This window comes from Myxocyprinus asiaticus, chromosome 32 (assembly GCF_019703515.2).
Source record: "Myxocyprinus asiaticus isolate MX2 ecotype Aquarium Trade chromosome 32, UBuf_Myxa_2, whole genome shotgun sequence".
Lineage (NCBI taxonomy): Eukaryota > Metazoa > Chordata > Actinopteri > Cypriniformes > Catostomidae > Myxocyprinus > Myxocyprinus asiaticus.
The window spans coordinates 16,861,323-16,887,115 of record NC_059375.1 but is presented as its reverse complement, the minus strand read 5'-3'; the positions used below and the strand labels follow the sequence as shown (position 1 = coordinate 16,887,115).

The 25,793-nt window shown below is 37.0% G+C and overlaps 1 protein-coding gene across 1 annotated transcript in view; it reads left to right on the top strand.

Annotated features, from left to right (window-relative positions):
- LOC127423159 (ATP-binding cassette sub-family C member 3-like) overlaps positions 1 to 25,793 on the top strand; it is a 79,218-nt gene that overhangs the window by 11,257 nt on the left and 42,168 nt on the right. Inside the window, exons 2-4 of the mRNA XM_051667274.1 lie at positions 20,748 to 20,924; positions 21,024 to 21,149; positions 21,713 to 21,850. Of these exons, the coding sequence (XP_051523234.1) occupies positions 20,748 to 20,924; positions 21,024 to 21,149; positions 21,713 to 21,850 (441 nt within the window). The remainder of the gene's footprint in view (positions 1 to 20,747; positions 20,925 to 21,023; positions 21,150 to 21,712; positions 21,851 to 25,793) is intronic.

Here is a 25,793-nt window from a genome sequence, read left to right as displayed (position 1 = left end):
AATGCATAAAATAGATATATAAACGGATGAATAGATAAAATAAAATCAGAGAGAGCAGAAAAATGTCAATGACTTTTCTTATCGTCTCCTCTTCCTTTCTGACACCCAAGGGTGCTCTTGCCCGCACCATGCGTTGTGCAGCACCACATTTCTGTAACCGTTATCACCTCTAGGAGTAAAGAGCAGACCTCTCGATTGGTGAATGTCCCTAAAGCGCAGGTTCCACATGTCTCCTTGTTAGGCACTCTGCAATAACAAGGTGAGTTATATTAAAGTAATGTCATTGACAGGACTATACCTGTATTGCCTCCACTGTGTTCATTGATCCTGGAAGCTTTCATCTCGACCCACAGAGCAATTAGTGAAAACTAAACATTACAAATGCACACCTGATGAACGAAGCATTGATTGTGTAAATACACAATCGTTCTGCACAAAACTATTGTAAAACAAAATGTAATTATGCAGTTAATTAGGATGAATATATCTTTAAACATTTTCAGGGAGGTAAATTACAAATGTTTATAAAGTTATGCACAAATATAATGATGTTACTATGATGAGCAGCACTGGTCCACCCAATCAATATACTAATAGTTTGCAAATAAAAATAAACAGAATTTTCGCAAAATATCTCACATGATAATCATATTCCTGTTAAAAAATTTAGTTAGACAATTGTTTTTATTTCAAATAAGAAAATTGATATGGTCAAAGCGAACGTTCTAAAGGCCTTGACACACTAGCAAGCCTTTAGAATGTACAAGTTTCTAGTTCGTTTTCAATGAGAGGCACGTGGAAAGCGGCAAATCGCGGGCGGTTTTGCTAGCGACATGGAGGCGGCAAGCAAGCGGTGCTCGTGCACCCAATATCCTGCCGCTTTCACATGCACGGCTCTTCGTGACTGGCGCCGCGAGAGGTAAATTATATTATCTTTTTTCTAAGCCTCTGCAGCAGTCATTGAAAGGCTTATTATTCAAAGCCAATCATACAACAATTTACTGAGCTCATATCAGATTGCTGAAAACATGGAAGAAAAGATGCATGTCATTAAAATTCTTGAACTACATGATCCTTTGAAAATCTCATAAAGAGATTATTTGAAAGCCAGGGCTTGGAAGCAAATGAGTGCACAAGTAAATTTGCCAGGTTAAAATAAACTGCAAAATGAAACCTAATTTTAAAATTAACTGATTTCAATGGGTGACATGTCGTCAATGCTAATCATAAACCATACCCAAAAATATTTCAATTAATCCTAATGAAATGATAACAAATAAAAAGAAATGCTGCGATAAATTTGCATCAGGTTTTCTCGTAGGCAAAATGTTTTCTTTTTTCTCGTGCGTTTCCCAAACCTGCACTTAACATGAAGTTAATATGTTGGCAGGCCTATTTCGTGTGCACAATAGGGCGGTGGAAGCACTAACATGAGGTAAATGTACAAACATTAACTGATTAAGCGGAGAATCTGCGCTTTGCGCCCAAGCTGATCATCAATGCAGAATAATGTGCGTGTGACAGCGCCCTTCGGTGTCAGAGAGGAAGACGAGAGTTTGTAAAGAGAATGAATGTGGGAAGATGTGCCAAGATAGACAATTTCCCCGTAGATACAGTATAACATCATCATCATCATTCCTTCTGAATTTAATATCATGCGGCCACTTCCAACTCGTGCATAAAGGTAGGCCTATTGTTTATTGATTTAGGCCTAATACATTTTTCATTCATTCATTTATTATTTTTATTGTAAAATATTATTTTATTTTATTTTCTCGTTTTCTTGTTTCTGCTCATTGCTTTTCAAATTGGAAAAACAAACTCAAAACGTAATCGGCTGTTCTCTCTACCTGTGCTTTGGTCTTCAGTGGTCCTGATCGTATTGCACCACCTACTGGTGAGAACGGATAGCACCAGGTTGAGATTGTGCCTCGGTACTCTGCTGCTTTTCCTGCAGTTCCTGGATGTGGAATTTGAACCACTGAATTTGAGGAAGCGAATTTTGTTAAGCGAAATAGAACAGGCTGAATTTTACCTGTCGAAAAATCTAGATGGTATTTTCAAATGAACTGAATATTTTGGAAATTAACTTTGGAAGGTGAATATTTATTTTTCAATTTTTAAAAATGAAATTAGTTGTGAAATGTTTCCAAATGAAATATTTAATGCTTAAAAATACATCCATGTTAAATTTCAGCCTCCCAAAATGCAAGCACTGTAAATTCAAAGCATTTAAATGCAAGCACTGATAATACAATGCATTTATTTTTTCGATTAGAGCAATTCAACATGCTTTTAGGCTTCAAAGAATTTAGTCATGAATTTAGCTCCATACAAAGCTGTTATTATATTATATATTTGATCACGGCTGGAATGCTGCATTGACCATTGCGAATCTGTGACCGGAACAATCAGTTTTAAACAACCTAGTCTCATAGAATGAACGTTACTATAACTACATTTTTGCAAACTGACTTTTATTTGCTAAATTCTACGTTTAAATGCAGTTTCCAGGTGAAATGAACACTTGAGGCACTACAACAACTGTGCATTTTATTTACTTTCACACAAATCACGACTACAGTGGCTGATTATGACTTTATAAACACTTATTTTTCGCACAATAACTCACACACTTATGATATCGAAACACTTTTACTGTAACGCATCATTCGAAAAACTATCAATTTTAACGCTTGTATTACAGAATCACCTACAGTTACACATGTAATCCAATGAGATTAGCTTCCACGGTAGCTCACCTGATAGAGCGTTGGACTTGGAAGAACGCGGCCCGAGGCCAATCAAACACGCAAGCTGACACGTGTGACAAAAGTGTCATAGAAGCGACACGAGGTGAAGTGTTTGCTTCAGAAAATGTGTTCTTCATTTCTCATTTTGTTTTTGGACACTATCGGTTTGGTTTGTGTGTTGATTAAGGGTAAGGATGGCTGTTTTGTGTCTATCTCTCATTCCATTTTAGATCAATATTGGTTAGGTTTAGGTGAAAGTTTTAGGTTGGGGAGGTACCTTTTACTCATTAAAATCTCCATCTAATATTCACCTTTAAGCTCGTTTGATTATGACACCATTTCACTCGCTTTTGTTGCCCCCCGCTGGGCATTTCACTGGGAAACTGCAGCCAAATGTGTAATAAGGCACGTAATTTCATTTTGCAAAAATATTGTAATGGCCACATAATGTTCATGAGACCAGTCTGGTTTTATACTAGATCAGATATCCTATTTCATGCTTTGAGCATTGTATAGTTCCTAAGCCAGCAAATTGAGCACATTGACACTGCAGTGAACCCTTTTCACATATCTAGGTTTGGAATGTGGAAGTAAATGATAGCAGGGTAAACTTGTATAATGGTGGATGGGAGACCAAAGCAAATATAAATTCTTCTTACCCATTTGCTCCAACAGCAAATAAAATGTAAAAAAAATCACTGTTACGTTTTCACAGCTTTTCGAAAGAAGAAAAAAAGAAGTCCCTGGGTTGATTTGGAGTCAAAGTGGGGGTCCCTCCCTAAGTCAGAAATGGTTGATAACCCCTGATGTAGGCCAAAGCTAAGTTGTGGTCAAACTCATTATGTTCTCTCAAAACATGTGCAGCCCTACTTCCAGTTGGAGGAGTGAAAAAGTTCAGACGCCGCTGTCTGGCTGCATTCAGCTCATTTTATTCTGCACACTCAGATTTAGATTAGCTTGCTCAAAAGCCACAGGGGCATGTAAGGTAACTGGCAGCTCTCTCTCTCTGACTGCAGTAGAGGATGTTGTTCTTTTTCATGAGACACAGTGAAATAAATTTCTCTCCCACTCTTTTTTCTTTATTTCTCTCTGATATTGCTCGCTTGCTCTACATCCACCCCTCCTCTATGTAGCACATGCTGCCCGTGTCCTTAAATGTCTTCTTTCATATTGCCGATAAAAGGAGTACAGCCGCACTGCTCTATTTATATTTAAAGAAAATGATGTAAGCAAAAAAATTTTTTTTTATTATCAGATTCAGATGTTTTATTGCATTGTTCCAGTGTCATTTTGATGATTTTTAACAATATGTTTCCCAAGAACTTATGTCTATTTCATCCTACCCTGTATTTTACATTGTTACATCTGTACAGCAACTTTTACATCAATGAAAGTGATGTACAGATGTAACAACATTAAAGAAGATGTGCTGTCCTAATTTGGAAGCGCTCTTTATCAACTGTAAGCCTTTCTACTCGCCATGGGAGTTTTCCTCATTTATTCTGGTGAGTGTTTATATTCCTCCACAAGTGTGTGTGAGCGCAGCGCTGCAACAGCTGGCTGATCATATCACAGACATGGAACAACAATACCCGGACTCAGTTGCTGCTTCATGCTAACCAAACTTCATTTCTTTAAACTCTTTGTAAAATAATTGTCAGTTAGTCTCCCTTGGGTGCCTTTTGTTTGTCTTTCATGCATACATGTGGTTACTTTGCAGTCATTCTAACACAATAAATTTTACTTATTACCTTAACTGCAGAAAAAATTTATTAATACTGCAATATAGTTGTCTTATTAATTTTCTAATATTGTGTAGTGTAGGTTTTGTAATAACAATAGTATATACAGTATTTGACTTGACATGATGTTTTCAGCAGTCATATATTATATTACATTACATTACATTACATTACATTACATTATAAGGGTGGCACGGTGGCTCAGTGGGTAACACTTTTGCCTCACAGCAAGAAGGTTTGAGTCCTGGCTCAACTGGGCCTTTCTGTTCCCCCACAGCCCAAAGACATGAAGGTTAAGTGAACTGGGGACTCTACATTGCCCGTAGGTCTGAGTGAGAGTGTGAATGTGTTTGTCTGTCTGTGTCGTCCTGTCATGGACTGGCAACCTGTCCAGGGTGTTTCCCTGCCTTCTGCCCGAGACAGCTGGGATAGGCTCCAGCACTACCCGTGACCCTGCATAGGACAAGCGGCTATAGAAATGGATGGATATTATATTATATTATGTTATATTATATTTTTAATCGCAATTAATCGCATAATTTTTCATAGTTAACCACGATTAATTGCAGATATTGAAAGTGCTAAAATTTGACCTCTATATATATTTATTTTCTTGTCAAAATGCATTTATTTCCTTTTTAGGAAATAAAACAAAATAATATGTTACAATAATGCTTTATTAACATATTCCAAACAAAGCCTTCCACAGAATAAAAATAGAAATGCACTAAAATAGCACCAATTCAAGTAACATTAAATGTTTCCCAAAGTCTAAGTGGGAGTTTGAAAGAACTAGTCTCCCCATAGGTTGCATATTCATTGCAATGGGCATTAAATCTCTTGAACTCTCGTCCTCCACAATATTAATCACCGGGCAGGCTATGGCTATACACTTTGCTACAGCAAATGTCAGTGTCAAGTGCCACTTTGATCTCCACATGAAAAGCGCTGCAGATAACATCTCATTCTGCTTTTTCGTGATAGTTAAGACTCAACCTGTTTCTGTGGTAATTAAATTGTGCCTTACAGAGGCTACTTGCTTTAAAGTACTTGCTTTCTGTCCCATCTGGGCTTGTTTTGTACATATAAATAGTTTTAAGAGGCCCTTTCCCATCGCTGTTGTGTGTGTGTGTTGTGGTAGGTGCGTCAGAAGGTCAGTGTAATGACTCTGGGTTCATCGCAAAGGTTCCACCCTAGTCCCACCAGTTTTTTTGCTGGTTTATGCTTTATTAACGGTAAATGCGTTAATTGCGTTTAAGAAAAATTAATGCGTTAAACTTTTTAATTCATGGAATGCGTTAACGTATTCATTTTGACAGCTCTAATAATATTATATTATATTATATAGTTTGGCAGCACTGCCAATAGCTCTAAGACTCGGACCTGATGCGGGGATTATATAAAAATTTCTCTTTCTGACTTGTTCATTTTTCTGTTTCATACTTTCTAAGAAGTTACAAGTCTGTCTGTGCACAAATATTTTTCAAAACAGAGAAACTTCTAAATTCATATATAATCATTAGGGGCTGTGCAAGCGTTTATGCTTGCAGTCGCTTGACCCAAACTCGCAAGCTATCTAAATTTACTTCATAGAGTTAACAACATTGAGTAAAAATGTATTTACTAACCCATGTAGTTGAGCAACATGTCAAATGGTTTTGGTTGAGCAAGCGGTGCATGCTAGTGTGTTACTAAATGAGATAAACAGATCATTACTCACACAACTCAAATTAGCTACATGAACAAATATTTAACATAATAAAGATTTAAAGGTGTTGTGTATACATTTTTTATAGCAAAATTATTTTTCCATCCCAGCATAATGTGCAGAGACAACTTTAAGTAACTTTAAAAAGTCATTTGTGAGTTGATTTCCCTGAAAAATGCTGTGGCTTTAAAGCAGAGCAATCAAAACACTGTACAGTTTGGTTGAGCATCCAGAAATTCCAATGTTCTAATGGGTCATAGGGGTTTGAATGACATGAGGGTGAGAAAATAAATTCTAGTGTAGGCCTAGAATAAAAACACATATTACAAGATAGTGGATAAAAATAGTCCCTAACAGTACAAATGAAGATAGGAAAATTCTCGCAGTTTCACTTCTTCATGAAAGCCTTCAGAATTCCCCCTGATGCAGGCAATAGCTCAGCAGTGCTGATGCAGAGTCTTATGATTATTTGAGGAGGAAATATGCTGCTGAATACTGTTTGGAAAGCAAAAGTTGGTCCTTGTGCCACACTTCCTGTTGTAGTCAGTTTTCTAGTCATTCTCTCAATCTGAATGCATGTTTAGACTAGTCAAAACCTGCTTCTTGGGTTTCTACTGAGTGCATGTTTGATTTCCTCAAGAGAATTTGATATCCCTGTATCAAATATAGTCAATGACTGAGGCCATATTTTAAACAACTCATTCTAAATAATACAAGTGACGATCATGCTGATTGCATCGTTAATGGCATGAAAGCATTACTTCCCCTTGTGCAGTAATATAATGCTGTAGATCTCACGATAATCTCACGAAAACACTGTAGATATCACGATAATCACTGTGGGTGATCTAAACACAAAGAATATATTGGTGTCGACTGATATGGGTTTTTTAATGGTCAATTCCGAAACTGATATCTAGAGAGCAGGGTGGATGATGGCTGATATAATGCAGATACTTGTTGACATGAAATATATTTGGTAAGTTGACATGTCCTGAAATGTGGCAAGCTGTACTTCATTTCACACTATTTTAACCTCCTGACACCCGAGCGTGACTACTGTGTGCAGTTTCCATTTCCCTTTTTGATTTGTAACTAGTAGCACCTAATAAACACTCTAAAGCAAATATGCAGACAGCATGACTAAGTTTTTATAATACCAAGCTATAAAAAGTCAGATTTTAATCAATTGTTTTTAATTATATTATGTTTCCAGGAGTGTTGATTATTCATGTTTTTGAGATGATACAGACATTACATCAGAAATTAGCATAATTAATTCTGATTCAAATAATGGCCAGCATCATCCAATCACTGCCAACCATGTTAAAATAAAATCATTATGAATCTATATACTGATTATCATTGTCCCATGTCTGCCAAACATGTTGAGTGGTCCAAACATCATCTGCAGCCTGAAACTGATCTTTTTATTGGAAGTTTGGATTGAATACACTGCATAGAGAGCTATAGGATGCTCCCTTGCTCCCTATATAGTGAATGACTTAACCTCCAGTGTGCTGTCTGTCTGCACTGGTCTCAGAACAGTTCAAAATGCACCATATTTTCATCCTTACTCCATATAAAGTCTCTGAAAGTAAAATTGTTCAGCTTTTGGATGAACCCATTGATTCTCATTGTGATAATGCACAGTAAATATAAGATTTCTAAGGGGAAAAAAATGCTTTAAAGTACACATTAGTGTACATTGTGTTTAGCAGTGTGACATTTCGTGATATATCACTCAAATGTTAAAAATGGCATATCGGATGAAACTAGAGACTCTAATCTTTTGACTCAAACAGGTTTCAATGTAAAAACTTTATTAGGTTTCTTACCAGATGTAGTTTTGTTGCTGTTTCTCCCAAAGACAAACTCTGCTGTGATTGGCACCATGTTGTTTTGTCACATGACTATGTGTGTTGAAAGTTTAACCCTTTACTGACAGCCCAGAGTCTTCTGAACTGAGATCAGTCGGTTTAAATGAATTTAAATTATGCGCTGCATAGAGCGAAGCCAAAAACAACATCCACACATGTGTATGCGGGGTCACATGAGATTAAACAATATTTTGCTATTTCTACAATTATTATGAATGCTTTATGACCTCATACTAATTGAGAGACTACATAGAATATTTGTACTTAAAAAAATAATTTGTCATACTGCAGGACCTCGTACAAAGAGCCATTGAAGGGAAAAAGGTGATTAAAAATGGTGAAATGGTGACTTAAGATATACACTTTCCCTTATATATTCATGTGTATTTTAACCTAAAATCTTGATGTTGATGCAAAAATATCCATTGACATGTTATGCATCATCTACCCATATACAGTATAATACAATTGATAAGATGTACACAGAATTACTGAATTTAATTGAACACTTATTTTACTGTAGTTTTCTTTATAAAGTTTACTCAAAATTCACCGACAAACATTGGAAAGCATAAAATATGCACTATCCATTCACAATATCTATTTGGTAGATTTTGGAACTGATACATTGGCAATAGAATTACCACTTCTGTTAATCGGCCAATCAACACAGTTACAGTATCAGCCACTGCCTGTGATTTCTGAGTACTGTCCAGTATATTAGTATATATCACTAGAATATAAAGTGTCTGTTATTACAGCCATCTTGCCCTTCATCGACTGTCCAACACTGGTGTATACCATACGTGTTGACAGCATGATGAAGTAGATAATTCTTAGGCTAATTATTAACCATTCTTTTTCTATTGCTGTGGTTTGAGTCTTTTGAAAACAGCCTACAGTATTGTGATATTCAAACACATTTTTTTTTTTCCAAGTACACAAGGGTGTTGTTTGTGTGTCAAACCAACTTGTGATAAGCTTGCTGTCTCAGCATGGCACCACTGTACAATCTCAAGTTAGACAACAGACTGTCTTACTGCAGGACAAGCTTTCACAGGATTAGTCAGCAGCCCCAGAAAACTTTAGGGAACAAGGAAAATCACGTTTTGCATGATATGTCAATATTCAACCCTTCTTAAACTTCTCAGAAATGGAAAGCAAGATGTTAAAAGATTGTATGTGAAATTAATTTGAATGTATTAGTCCTAAGGTAGTAAGACTAGGGTCTCGCTCTTCCACTGCCGTGCTGTGCCTTGAAAATCCTTATTAGTGCCATCAAACGTATCTGATACTGCCCACTTAGGTTGTGCCTTCATCCGGCTACTAGTCTGTATTACTTTACACTGTGGAAGCACAGGCCACCTTTCCCCTCCTTTCCCTGCTGTGGGCTTCGTTCGAGTTGACGTTACTTAGTGGGAACAGTTTGTGGTTGTCAGCCAGTATTTTTCAAACAAAACGTCTGTGAACAGCTCGCTGAGACCTGTACCTGCTGAGACTCTGCAGGGTGGGGGCTGCTGATCGGTGATGTGTATTCATACTTTACCACTGCTTATTTTTTTTTACTTGTTTACTTATTAAAACAGAAAAGACTAAAAACAAAAAAGCTTGAACTATACCAAGAACTGAATAGATCCTGACTGTGCCACTTTTAAGATGAATAAACCTTAATGCGTAATATACAAGAGAATTATTATCCTACCTTTCAAAAAAAAATTCTCTCTTGCACTGCAGATTAAACCCAGGGACATAATAAGAGTGGTATTCTCCAGCAACAAAGAGTCCCTTTGAAGTGCCATCAAAAAGCTCTCATCTTCTTAGCCTGAATGTGCTCACACAATGTACAGTGGGTTCCAAAGTTCTAGAGACCACTAGTAAAAATGCTTCTATTTTGCATTCTTTCTAATTTATTAGAATTTATTTATTTATTTATTTTTTTACAAACAAATCAAGGCTGATTTTCCCAAAAAACTAAATAGAACGTTAGTAGCACTTAAGTAGTACTTAATCTCTACGGCGCGTTTCTCAAAAGCATCCTTATCTAAGTAGCACGTAAAACCGTTTGTAATTTAAAAAGAGCTTTGAACCGCTCTTAAGTCCATTATGTGCATCTTAAATGTATCTTTCTCGCATCTTTCACAGTTTATCAGAGACAAAGTGACATTTAATAAATTGCATTAATATATTTTGATCATTGGAAAGCCATTGTAAACTATTTCAGAGGCTAAAAAAAGTGTGGAAAAAATTGCATTGAAATCAGTAGACAGTCTCCGCAGTCTGCGCACGTGATGTGAATGATAGGTCTAAATTTACCTGACACATAATACAGTATAACGATATATTGGTGTATTTGTATAAGCATAACTATAATGACAATAGAAATATGACTTATTAAATAGATTTCTTAGTAAATTAATGATGCCGGTCATTTTAAACTTGTTCTGTGCGTATATCTGTTCATGTTCCAGCCGAAGAAACAGAACTTTAGGCTGCGTGAGAGCCCCTATGATTCATATTGCATTCATTCAAAACACGTATGCAGATGAGATCACTTGGCCAGGATGTTGCCTGTGCACGCTCCAGCTGAACATGCTTTACTTGCAGTCTTGCGTTACTGTGGTGGTAACAACCAGTGTTGGGTGTAATGCATTATTAAGTAATTAATTACTGTAATTAAATTACTTTTCATTGAAAAAGTAAGGGATTACTCTTAATTTTTAAGTAATTTAATTACAGTTACTTCTGATGTAATTGTGTTAAATACTGTATAGACTATAGAACAATTCTATATAAAACAATAGTGAATTTAAAATCTAAATTTAACGTCTAATGTTAAAATATACGTTTTTTAATTTAATGCAGCCCCCTTAAATTCTTTGGCCAGTTCATTAATAATTTATTTGATTTTGACTTGACCGCATATTGGTTTTACAGATTAATCTGTGTGGATAGTTGCTTTTTGAGACTATCGGTTATCGGCAAGAAATTCCTCATCAATGAACCTCATCTGGTGAATAAGTTGGCTTTAAAAATCTTCATTTGACAAATACTTGTTTATAGAGCATTGGAACAGGAGCCAAGTCACCCGTATATTTCAGGTCCTGCGTTATGCAACAAATTGTAATTGTACTGGTTATTGTTGGGATTTTGGTAGCACAATAAACTGCTTTTGAGATTTTATTTATTTTGGATTCTTGTAGCCTCAATGTCTGTGCCTGTCGTAGTAAGGAAAGACTTGCTTTCACACTAGCACTTTTGGTGTGCACCCTGGGTCGAATGACCACAAAGTTCAGTTCGTTTGGATAATGTGAATGCTGTTTTCCAAACTCAGTTGTGCAACCGTGAACTGCACCTGGGTCCGCTTGAAAAGGTGGTCTGGGGTACAGTTCATGTGAACTCTGGTACGGTTCACTGCTGATATGAATGCAATTGTACCAAATCACAGAAGTGAACCGTTTGTGATGACGTAGTAATTCGTGTCTTTGCAGGCTTGCGATCGCAATTATTGTGGTATAATGCATTCCTCATACCTGCTTGTGTCCAAATAAATCCCCTTCAAAGAGCAGCTCACATTCTTCACATCTCTTGCAATGCATCCGTTGGCTCACGGCAGAAAAATACTAACATTCATCACATCATTTCAATGCATTTGCGGAAGACAAACAGAAGTGTTGTTTTGTGAATGACAAGTTTTCGTGGTAAATCCAGAGAAAATCTTTAATACTTCACTTAATACAGTGATGTCTTCTCAGGTTGTTACTGTGTTACAGTGCTAAACAGCAGCTGCTTGTACTCATGTTGATGACGTAATTGAACCGCGGTTCGAACCCAAATAATATGACGTGAACACAGACCAGCGGGGGCAGCAGGAGGGTGAGGAAACGAACTCGGGTTCGGTCCACGCAAACAAACCAATTGTGAAAACATCCTAAGATATGTTTTATCACTCTATAAATCGATAAAAAAAAACTAGTCTATTTTCCACCACCTTGGTTATTTGGATCGGCAAATCCACTATCCGTTGACCTCGAAAATGAACTATATTGAAGTATACAATACTTTCTCAACAATATTTTCTTTAAATTTCTCTTCAAAATTGCTCTGCCAAGACAGTAGTTGGCTTGAAAGCGAAAACTCATCATGAAAGCTTATAATTCACGCTAATATCCACTATAGCACCCATGTGGCAATGTTGAGTATGCAATGCGTTCTTGAGACGTGTGATGAATTTCGGTATGACACATTTTAGAATGCATCAACATCTTTGTTCACTTAACTTGAATGTTTCTGTCTTTACATATTTAAAATGTTCCAAAAAACGTTTATTGCAAGGTTTTAAATTGTAAAAATCCCACATTTTCAATGTTGTCTCAGACATTTGGACAGCTTCTAGGACACTTTCGGCTCACGTGTTAACTTGCATGATTTGCTGGACTCGTACCCCTGTCTGCCGTGTCTTCAAAGTTCAACGCTCTATCAGATGAAGTACCGCAATACTTTATCATGCCTCAAAAAGCTTGTAAATGTAGTTGGTTATGTAATGCAAGCGTTAAAATATTTTGTTTTTAAATCATGCGTTATAGTTAGTAAAATATGTCATAAGATAGCACTGTGTAAGACTGTTAATTTTTTGGGGGGGGGGATTTTCTCCCCTTTTCTCCCCAATTTCGCATGCCCAATTTCCAATGCGCTCTGAGTCCTCGTGGTGGCATAGTGACTCGCCTCAATCCGGGTGGCGGAGGACGAATCTCAGTTGCCTCCGCGTCTGAGACAGTCAATCCACGTATCTTATCACATGGCTTGTTAAGCACATTACCGTGGAGACGTAGCGCGTGTGGAGGCTCACGCTATTTTCTGCGGCATCCACGCACAACTCTCCACGCGCCCCACCGAGAGCGAGAGCCACATTATAGCGACCACGAGGAGGTTAACCCAACGTGACTCTACCCTCCCTAGCAACCGGGCCAATTGTTTGCTTAGTCACTCAGCATGCCCTTATGACTCCAGGTGTGGCAGTCAGCGTCTTTACTTGCTGAGCTACCCAGGCCCCCAATCTGCTGTTTTTTAATAAAAGCAATTTTAGTAGCACCTCTAGTGTTTAAAAAGTGCTTTTTATCTCTCTGCAGTGCATCAATACAGTTCAGAACATATCTTCCACCTTTAATATTCACAAGGATTTTTAAGGACTGCTAAAATGTTTCACTTAATTACTCCAAACACAAAGATATGGAGCATCTGTGTTCATTGGCACTTTTTCTTTTCCTTTAAATACTTGTCTGCAAGACAAAATGTAACCATATTGCACCAATATAACCAACCTTACACATTTCTTCCTTACATTTTAATTTATGTTTTGGTTACACTACACATTTAAGGACTGGGACGAGTACTGACTCTCAGCAAATTAAAAAGGTTTTGTCATTTAATTGTACATACTTAAGCTCACCAGTCAGTGGTGTATTAGTTTACATTAATGTGCTTCTTGTGAGAGTACAGAATTAATGTATTATATACAATCAGATGGTTAAGACAAGGTTTTATGCTCGGTTCTATAGCGCTTTGTGGCTTTTATTTCAGAAAAGCATTTGTCATTCTCTGACACACCTTTTCCTGTCAACACGGCTTTCAGTGGATGGTTAAACGATTTCAAGATTTTATGATAAGGGTGTATATGTGCATTTGTGTGAATTAATTTTATTAGAAACACACTACCAATCAAATGTTTCTCATCATCGATTTGAGAATGTTCCAAATGGATGTGCTTCAATAAAAGCAAGGAATACTGACCTTTTGCACAAAAGAGTTAATATGGTCAATGTCACAAATACTCTATGACTGTGGCATAGGTCTGGGATCTATAACAGCTTCAGTTGGGAAGAACCAACCACGTAGACAGCAAAAAGCCCTCTATCTGACATGTATCGATCGAATCGATCAATCACAGTCGTTGTTTTCATTACGTGCCGTTTAGGGGTGGGGTTATCGGAGATGTATCATACCATAATAAAAGACTGACATGGGGAAAGAAATATTTGTATAATGACAGTCTATGTGAGCAATTGCACAGAAACACAGGAAAATAATGGAAAAAGTTAGCTGTGCGTGAGAAGCTGCATGGTACAGAACTTGCGCTCCCTGTTCGTTTCATGGGATCAAAATGAAACCTGTTCGGCATACAGGTGTTTATCAGCCTGCCTACTGTAAAGAACCGCAACTTTAAACATTTCGCAATATTTCTGCAATTTAAAACATTCAGTCACAACATAATTTGGGCATAAATTGTTATTAGGCTTATGATGTTATCAGTTATGATATTGAATTTTAAAATAATAGAATAAAACAGTTTTTTCATGAGTATTCATTTCATTTCACATGAGACATTGTGACTTTGTGACAATGTGGCAGAGACAAGTTAAGATCATTGGTTACATTTAAAAAGCACATTAATTCAGCAGTGTTGTTTAGTGAAAAATGTGTTTGTAGAAAAGGATCAGAGTTGAAGGTTAGTTTTTCTTTGACAGTTTAATTGAGGTGAAAATGAATCACTAAAAGGTGTGTCGTGTGGAACTGAAAAAAGTGGGTCTGCTGTGCTCACACCATCTGTTTCAACACTGAGGGATGAGGACAGAGGAATGTTTAGACATGGACAGATGGGCGTCATTTTTGCCTGGAAACCATGAATAAAATATTAAAGCTATTATAAACTAATATGCATGAAATTAACTTGAATGACTTGAATAAGGTGTAGATAGAGATAGAAAGACAGTGTGGCCTTGACATGGTTTAGATAAGAGGGGCAGGACAACTAGAGCTGGCCAAGAGCCCGGCACACAAGGACTTCTTCCAAGTTAAATGAGGATGTGCCCCATTAAACAAGAGTGTAAACATAGAAAGATAGAGAGTGAGAGAGATAGAGTTTAGGGAATGTTCCATACAGTTCCATACAATTCAATACAAGTTAAGCTCTGTCTATAGCATTTGTGAAATGATGTCAGTATCCACACAAAATAATTTCGAATCGTCCCTCAGTTTGTTTGTTTTTTTAAGCAAAAATCATGGTTTTAGAAAGGCGTTTACAATGGATGTACTTGGGGTTAGACAATAAATATAAAAATACACACTGTATCAAAAGTATAGCTAAAATACCTAAACATTCTATATTTGTTAGTGTGATAGAATCGTTTTCTGACCTTGGCTGGGTTTCCCAATAAGTAAGTACTTAATCTCTTCCCCGCATTTCCCAAATCATAGTTATTTAAGTAGCACATAAAAACTTTTGTAAATTAACGAAAGCCCCACTCCACTTTTTAAGTTCTGCTTAATAACATGCGATCAACAGTATGTGCTGATTTTGGAAATAAACGTTCAACATTAGTTAAAGGAATATTGTGGGTTTAATACAAATTAAGCTCAATTGACAGAATTTGTGGTATAATATTGACTACCAAAAAAAATTATTTCGACATGTCCCTCCTTTTGTTTAAAGAAAGCAAAAATCTGGGTTACTGTGAGGCACTTAGGCTCCATTTCCACCTGGTATGAAGATGCGTTTCGGGTGATCCGATCACGTGTTCAGATGAGACACATTGCTGTCTACACCTGGTTGCTTAATGTGTCTTCTGTGACCACTTGTGTTCATATTTGGGGGGGAGGGTCTCTGTTTCATGATGACATCAATCACTATGTCAGTGTGTTACTGCATGATATTAAAGCGCAACAAAGTCAGAAAAGACAAAGAAAGTGCGAGAGAAAAAAATGGTGCGTTGTTTCTCACAGATGTGGCTGAAATTTAATCTAAGCACAAACGCAACATTTCAAGCAGAATCATCTGTCATTTTAGTGGATTACCTGTATTAAAGGAGCTTGTCATCTGTGTTAATTTCAGACACACTAAAGAAAATCCATGAAGCTCTCGTGATTGTGTATGTATCCACTTTTTTTCAATTTTCCGATTGGACGGTTATTTCTTTTAAAAAGCCACTATTAAACGGCAAAAATGTAACTCTTGTTTTAGCGCAGCAGTTGATTGATAGGTGAGGGGTGGAGCTTCACTGCTGCCGGGACGCACACAGGATGGATTAGCGTTTACACCTCAAATGTTGTCATGTGTATTTTGTTGATTCATGTGTTTCATGTCTTTGATTTTGAAAAGTTTAGTTCCTGTTTCATGTCATGTGTTCCCAAGTCATGTGATGTCCTGTTTTCCCTCCATGTTCATATGTCTTGTTTTCATTGTTTGATTATCTTGTTTAGAGTTCTGTTTGTTCATTGGTTTATGTTCTCCCATGTCCATGTATTTAAGCCCTCATGTTTTCCCATTGTGCTTGGTCAGGTATTGTGTTTGGTAACGTTGTTCATGTCAAGTCAAGTTTATGTCTGGTCAAGTTTATGTCTGGTCAAGTTTATGTCTAGTCAAGTTTAAGTCTAGTCAAGTTCATGTTTATGTTTATTTTTCATGTTTGTAGTTAGGGTTTTGTGGATATCACTTTTGTTAATAAAATTGCACTTGGGTTCTTCACTCCATCGTCATCATCTTTGTCATTGCCAGCGCCAGCAGCATCGTTACAAATGTGATGTGGTCATGCAGTTTTGACCACATTCGTATGTGGTTTCCGTGATCCGATCACAAAACGTTTTAGACCCCGTTTAGACCTGTATTTAGGGCTGACCACATGTGATCGGATCACCCGAAATGCATCTTAATACCAGGTGAAAACGGAGTCTTACAGTGTAAGTGAATGGGGGCCAATCCAAAAACATTAAAATACTCACTTTCAAAAGTATAGCCATGAGAAATAAACAATATGTGTTTTAACATGATTTTAGTGTGATAACATCGCTTACTGACAAATTTTACAACGTTGTTGCCATGACAATATAATGTCAACAAACCCTAAAATGACTGTAAAAATGACAATGTAAACAACTTTACAGCTCAAATTAATGTAAGTGCTTTTATAAAATTATAAGCTTCACATAACTGCCCTTAAACCCTCCATAAATTGGCCACATTCACTTCCATTGTAAGTGCCTCACTGTAACTTCGACTTTTATTTTTTTTGAAAGAAAAAGACGGATGAGTCTAAATAATTTTTTATGGTAATCAGCATTATGCCACAAATGCTGTCGATTGAGCTTAACTTTGAACTTGTAACATATTGTTTATGTCTTGTGGCTATATATTTTAACATTGGCCCCCATTCACTTCCCACAGAAATTATATTGGCAGTGCATAACCAGAATTTCATCAACATAGTTGATACAAAAAGTAGTCCCAAGATTCAGACAACTTTCAGCTCAAATAATAAACAGGATTTTACTCACTGTTTAATTTACTTTAACAAAAATACAAGCTTCACAGTTCTGTGATTCCCAGTTTACTTCGATTTCAGTTTACTACGGGAAGATTTTCTGTGGTCATCGACATTTTGTCTCAAATGCTGTTGATAGAGCTTATCTTATATTAAACCCAGAACATACTTGAAAGAGAGACACCAGGAAAAATGAGAAAACATTTTGTTTAATTCTCATGCTTTTCTTGGCTATGTGACCCAATAAAACTTTTCATGTTTAAACTAACAATCACAATCAGCAGTCCACGGTTAACTCTGTACTACATTATTCAGCAGCTAAATATACCTCATCCAATAGACTTAGGCTGCTATAAAGAACTGGGTTGCTATAGTCCTAGAGAGACCGAAAATTACCCTTACCCTTCTGTGGGTATAAGAGGGGTTTTAACAAGAGAATGCTTGAGGGAGAAGAATTATTTTAAAGGATCTTATACCAATTAACACAACTGTATTAAACCACTGAAGCTAGACATGTTTCAGTAGAGCTGGCATAATTATATCCGAAGCTCATCAGTGAGATGGCATTGTTATATAACTGTTTTTTTAACGCTCATCTTGGTAGTACTGACCGAAATGGAGCAACGCTCAGTAATTACCTTTTGTCTCGCGGATTTGTGCATGTGATCATCAGACTGACCTCATAACCATGACTAAGTTGGCACAGAGAAGGGTGTCTTCCCTTTTAACCACAGACCACATCCTGTAAGACCACTCGACTGTGCTGTCTCATGGGTATTTGGCTTGACAACACATTAAACAGATGGAAAAAAACCTATACAACAGACAGTGTTATCTTCAGATTTAAAAGGATAGTTCACCCAAAAATAAACATTCTCTCATCATTTACTCACCCTCATGTTGTTTTAAACCCATTACTTTCTTTCTGCTGTGGAACACACAAGGAGATGTTAGACAGATTGTCCTCAGTCACAATTTACTTTCATTGCATATTTCCATAAAATGCAAGTGTATATGGGTTTGGAACCTCATGACAGTGAGTAAATTATGATTTTTGGGTGTACTATCCCTTTAAAGGATATGTAAAACAGCCTACAAACAGTATAGAAATTAGAATTGAGAAGTGGCCACAATGTGATGTTACACACAACATGTATCATCGTCTCCATTATCTTATTAAAGTAAAGAGCTCTAAAGCTCTGTATTTTATTTTTTAGTTTTTTCCCCTTTTTCTCCCAATTTAGAACGCCCAAGTCCTCGTGGTCGCATAGTGATTCGCCTCAGTCCGGGTGGTGGAGGACGAATCCCAGCTGCCTCTGTGTCTGAGACTGTCAATCTGCGCATCTTATCATGTGGCTTGTTGAGCGCGCTGCCACAGAGACATAGCGCGTGTGGAGGCTTCACACCATCCACCCAGTGGCAACCACGCTCAACTCACCACGTGCCCCACCGAGAACGAACTGCATTATAGTGACCACGAGGAGGTTACCCCATGTGACTCTACCCTCCCTAGCAACCGGGCCAATTTGGTTGCTTAGGAGACCTGGCTAGAGTCACTCAGCACACCCTGGGATTCGAACTAGCGAGCTAGCGAACTCCAGGGGTGGTAGCCAGCATATTTTACCACTGGTAAAACCAGTGGTAAAATATGTAGCAAGTTCTGTATTGAACTAAATGCATTTTTGGATAATGGATAATGGTTTCCATAAGCTCAAACAGGATGAGTTGTTTAGGTGATCTGGCCAAATCTCGCACACAGAGAGACTCTAAAGAATCACAGCAATTAGAAACGAGAGAAGGGTACACAAATGCACCTCTGCGTTCCCCTTTCCTTTGTTTGTGGTTGATAAGAGAATAAGGCACCTCTCTAGAGATGTCATTTACTGCACTTTTATAGTGATGGTTCACTCTGGAGCCTCTGTCATGACAAAAGTTATACATCAAAGAACTGTTGTTTGATGAAGTCTTATTATGTAAGGCATCATATAATACATTATATTTATTCACCTATGTTTGGGTGCAACATCTCCTTCCGTTTTGTCAAAAATGGTAAGAAATAAAAATTAGAAATCAAGTATTTTTCAGCCTAAGTAAGGTGCTTTTTAATTACCACAGAAGCACGACAAGTCTTAACTATCACCAAAACGCAGAATGAAACGTTTTTGTCTGCAAGCGCTTTTCATTTGGAGTTCAAAGTAGCGCTTGATGCTTGCGTTGACGCCCTGATGCGAAACATGAACACGGCGTTACGATTGCTGTAGCAAAGCAGATAGCCACAGTCTATTGACAGATTAATGTTGTGGAGGATGAGAGTTTAAGAGATTTAATGCCCATTGCAATGAATACTCAACCTATGGGGAGACTAGTTCTTTTAATTAGTCAACCTCCCAATTAGACTTTGTGAAACATTTAGTATGTTATTTGAATTGGCGATATTTTAGTGCATTTCTATCTTTATACCGTGGAAGGCTTTGTTTGGAAAATGGTTACATTTTGTGTTGTTCCTAAGAAGGAAATAAATGCATTTTTACAGAAAAAGGAGTTTATATAGTGTCAAATTTCAGCACTTTCAAAATCTGATTAATCGTGCTTGACTACAAAAACCCCAATGTGATTAATCCCAATAAAAACATTTTTAATTGACTGACAGCAGGAATTATTATATATTGAATGACCTTTATATGGGGGCCTTTTTCATCAAATATTGATATATGCAATTTAATAAAGGGCCCGACATGGTCTTCTGCTGATGTAGCCCATCCGTCTCAAGGTTTGACGTGTTGTGCATTCTGAGATGCTATTCTACTCACTACAATTGTACAGAGTGGTTATCCGAGTTACCGCAGCCTTTCTGTTAGCTCCAGCCAGTCTGACCAATCTCCACTGACCTCTCACATCAACAAGGTGTTTCCGTCCGCAGAACTGCCGCTCACTGGATGTTTTTTGTTTTTGGCATTATTCTGAGTAAACTCTAGAGACTGTTGTGCGTGAAAATCCCAGGAGATCAGCAGTTACAGAAATACTCAAACCAGCCCATCTGGCACCAACAATCATGCCACGGTCCAAATCGCTGAGATCACAATTTTCCCCATTCAGATGGTTGATGTAAACATTATCTGAAGCTGCTGAGCTGTATCTGCTTGATTTTATGCATTGCACAGCAGCCACACGATTGGCTGATTAGAGAATCACATGAATAAGTAGGTGTACAAGTGTTCCTAATAAAGTGCTCAGTGAGTGTATATAATGTGTACTGTCATATAGTAAATACTGACAAATCTAGCATTCAGCTGCGATGAAAGGGATAGTTTACTCAAAAATGAAATTTTGTTCTGTTTACTTCTCTTCCCCAGGAGCCCAATCTCACCCTGTACACAGACCTGCCTGACCTCCCAGAATGCTTTCAGCTGTCAATATTGCCATGGGTTCCCTGTATCTACCTGTGGGTGACTTCCCCTTTCTATATCCTCTACCTCAAGAAGAACAGCAGAGGCTACATCATGATGTCTGTATTAAACAGAATCAAAACGGTAAGAGATTTTAAGTAGTGAAAGTCTCCTTTGCAGGGGTGTCTTCATGGTTAAACTCCCTTGTCATCTCTTTTAATGTTTGTTTATGTCTGTGTGCAGGTTCTGGGCTTGATATTGTGGATAGTTTGCTGGACAGATCTTTTTTCTGCGTTTCATGAGATGAACCAGGGTCACCCTAAACCCCCAGTATATTTTGTAACTCCTTTAATAGTTGGCATGACAATGGTAAGTGAGATTTGCATCAGCATGTGTTTTTGTGTGTGTGTGTGTGTGTGTGTGTGTGTGTGTGTGTGTGTTTGAATGTCTCTGTCTCTAAGGTTTTTATTATGAGAAATCAAATTGTCCAAAAAGAGCATTTATTGAAACCAAGCTGCAAAAAAACGACTCATTTTGTACTTCCGCAACTTTGTGATTTCTGGGCGGATTGTTTCATGAATCTGTCACAGTGTTATGCATGCATTGCAAAGCAACTTTAGTAGACCTCAGGGAAAAAATAATCATACATATGTATGATATGACCCCTTTTATAGTGTTTGACAAGAATACAGATGGACCATAATTCTTGATAAATACTTTATCATAGTATCGAATAACTTCGTTGTCACTGTAAGTGCTCCTAGTAATGCAATTGCAGTCCCTTTTTTTTTTTTTTTTGACATTCATTGTGCGCTATCTGTGCCCAGAAGGATTGTAGATGTCTATGCTTTTTTCATTTTTTAAACAGTGCTTTCTCTCTCTCTCTCTCTCTCTCTCTCTCTCTCTGTCTCTCTGTCTCTTATTTTTTCCAGTTGTTAGCCACCTTCCTGATCCAGTTTGAGAGGCTGAGAGGAGTGCAGTCATCTGGTGTGCTCTTCATATTTTGGACAATCTCAGTGCTGTGTGCCATTGTGCCATTTCGCTCCAAAATCATGCACGCCAATCAAGAGGTCTGTGCCAAGCCACCCACGCCAACCCCATTAGCACATTCTTTCACTAACTCAGTCAATGATTAAAGGAAAGTAAACTAAAGTTAAGGAAATAATGATCGTAGTAGGGCTGTCAATTTAATGTGTTGATGTAGTATAATTAATCTTAAAATTACTTGGATGTAAATTTGATAGTAAGGAATATTCCTATGATTTTTTTGTTAGAACAAAATAAGTAAGGAGCCGTTCACACAGGAAGAGCTCTTGTATTCAAAAACTACTAGATGGAGTGCAACTGAATGGAAAAGAATCTCTAGACATTTTGTAACTTCACACACTATCTTACAACGTGACATTCATGGTGGGAGACACTGAAAAAACAGCAAGACGCAGAGAAAGTGTTCTTTTTGAACAGCCCCCAAGTCTAACTCCAACAGACTGACAAACTCAATTGTAAAACAGATTGCTTTGGATTGATAGGCCAGTGATAGGCTCTTTTTCAAATACTTTTGTCTATTACTTGTCTGCCACAATAATGTAATATATTTTAATTATCTTCATTTAGGGACTTTTCTCAGTGAACATTTCTATGTGATTAGTTGCGATTTATTTGATAAATTAATCAGCATATCATGTTGATTCAGTATTTTTTATAGATTGACAGTCCTAGTTTGGAATCTTTGATTTTTCATGTGCATCTTTTGACCTACTTGTTCAGCTTTCAGGGCAGAGACTACAGGAGGAGTTTAGTTTAGGGCAGGACTGTTTGGAGAGAATAGTGATTCTGTTGTTTCTTAAACAAGCTTCAAGAGAGCTTATCTAACTCACAGAGCCACAAACACAACTCAAGGACTGAACACTGAAATAACTGTGTCAGATTGTAACTACTGGTCTCAGAAATTCCTTCAACATCTGATTTTCAGTCTGAAGGAAAAAAAACTAAATTATGTACACAAATTTAGAAAAGTACTATTGATGTAACATTTGGAATTTAAAGTGATAGTTCACCCAAAATTACTCGCCCTCACGTTGTTCAGAACTGTATGACATTGAAAATACAATCTAAAATCTTTTGTATTCTGCAGAAGAAAGGAAGTCATACAGGTTGGAAACAAAGTAAGGGTGACTAAACAATGACAGAATTTCCATTTTTGGGTCAGGTATTCCTTTAGGAGTTTAGACGATGCTTACGAGCTTCTGAAATTTTGAGATCAAATAAAAACGAGACATCTAGCAGCATGTGGTGGACTTTTGAAATGAGTGCCATTTCATGTTTTTTTTTTTGTTTTTTTTTCAGTGCAAATAGTTTCATTTGACATTTACATAGCTTTCAGGTTAAATCTATACAAATCTGAAATCTGATACATCACAACAAATTATATAAAAAAGTAGGCCTATATAAAAATATATGATATAAAAAAGTCACTTGCACATATATGCAACAACATATATTTTCATATATGTAACATATATTTTCCTGAATCATAGTGGAATGTAAATAAGCTACAGTATGTAGCCCACATATATGAACTACATACTTTCATATATACAGTTTGTTCATTGCCATATATCAGATTTCTTATGGAAAGGCACATACCTTTTATCTTACACTGTTAATAAGCATACAGCTATGTTCGTATTAACAGACTATTTATGAAATCAAATCAAAGACTCTAAACGTTTAAAATTATAATTATATTTTACATTGCCTCCAAAATAATACCAACAATAATACTGCAACAAGCATGTTTCATGTACATTGCAACTGTTCACCTATTTTTATAGTCACCTTATTTTCGGATCATTAGCCATCTACTCCTCATTTAACATTGCAAACATTGCTGACATTCCAAGTCATTTTAAGTTCATTTTGATTTGGATGTGACAAAATGGTGTCTGTGTTAGCTAGTTGTTTACTTTGTACAGTAAATAATCTCTCCCATTACATTAGCTCGTCTCATTCATAGCAATCTGCGGAGACCCGCTGCGAGTGCAAGAGCCAATCAAGAGTACTGTAAACCCTAATAAGTTAGCAGAACTCAAAAGATTTTAGGTAATCAGTTACATCGAATTTTATAAGTTAATAAACTTCAAGTTTTAGTTAGTAGAACTTTCAGATTTTGATTTTATACTATATATGCATGTTATTTACACTCATACAGCTAAATCTTACATTTAGATGGCACTTTAAATTTAATTCTTTGGCTGAACTAAAAATTACCATGTTTTCTCAACTTAAAGGTCTTGACATGAGGAATCAAATTTTACTTGACCTTTTGACATATACAGTAAAAGGTCATTGTACTATAAAAACATACTGTAAGTTTCAGAACTCAAAACTTTCTCCTCACTGCAAAAAGAGCATTTGTTGAAACCAAACTGCCAAAACGACTCGTTCTCTACTTCCTCCACATTGTGATGTCACAGTGTGGAGGAATTTACTTTTTGACTGAATTTGACTGTCTCCAGAACAATACATCAACAACTACTTTACCTTTAATCACTTCCATAGCCCACCCAGTAGTGGTGCGCAGTGAGATGGCGAGAAGAGAGCAGATCAGTCAAGAGCTGATAGCCAATCAGAACAGTGGGCATTTACGGTCAAGTCTTAAAGGAGAAGCAGCACCAAAACTGAGTGTTTCTGACCGAGGGTCAGAATGAGGGTGGAAAATGATCATGTTTTGCAAATATATGTTTTTCGCGCAAAAAAAAACTGACTAAAATCATAAGTGTACCTCAAGGAACATATTCAAATAATAAAAAAGGCATGTCATGACCCCTTTAAATACTTCAACTAAATTACACGTTAAAGCTGAAGTATGTAATTTCTACGACACTAGCGCCACCGAACGGTATTGCAAAAAAAAACAATGTTTTCAAAACACCTTTCTGAATACGCCCCTCGCCTGCAATCAGATAGTCCTCACGCAACTGGTTGAGTAACATTGTTGGGGCGGGTCTAAACGGGTCTCTAAAAAAATCTGGAATTTTTCAAGCACCACAGAGACAGTGTTTACAGTTTTCGGGGAAATTAACCTATGAATGGCTTACTTAAGGTTACATCAGTTTTACCTTAAATTAATCTCTTTCTTTTTTAAATAAGCTAGGACACTGAATGCTAGCTTGCTGAATGCATGCTAATTGGAAACAGTATGCTTTGTTTAGCAAAGCAATTGCTCAATGAATAAGGCAATATAGAACATTGTTATCTTGTACCTGTCCTCAACCTAACCTCAAACTCCACTATTCACCATAATGGTAACCCCCAAACCTCAGACATAACAGAAACTCTTCTAAATAACACAACAAAACATTAAAAACTAACAAGTCTTCCCCCTTTACATTCATCTTGCACAAAGACTCATTATATAACACTTAATTTTAACATTTAGTCTCTCTTTCGAGTGCCATACAAACCATGCTGGGAACTAGAAATCCCCTGCCTAGTTTCAGTTAATCAAACAAAAAATATTCATGTTGATCCAAAACAAATAGATTAAGTAAAGCTTGAAAAAAAGAGGAACAAGGAATGTCCAATAGCTTACATCACTTTTATAGCAAACTAAAGCTTTTTGGAGAAGTCTCTGCATCTACACTCCCATTGCTAATTTCTTTAAGTTCATTTGGATTTAAGTTTCTGTACATTTAAAGAGACAAGTTCATTAAACTCAAAACAATAAAACAATTAATGTTACTTAAAAGGTGTCAAGAGAAGGTTCTAAATACTCATAAAGGTTCATTTATTTGAACTAATCTTTCCCCTACTCAATACAATGAGTGACTTTGAGCATTAAGGTTTACAGTGAGGCATTGTCTCCGCTCACGTGACTTTTTGCTGGTATTATGCGGTTATCCGCCCTCACATTCCCGCCACGCCGGAGTTTAATGAGACCGTAATGAACACAAGGGAGGCGTGAGAGACACTGTCTCCCTCTGAAATTGTATCCGCTGGTGTTGCTGTTTG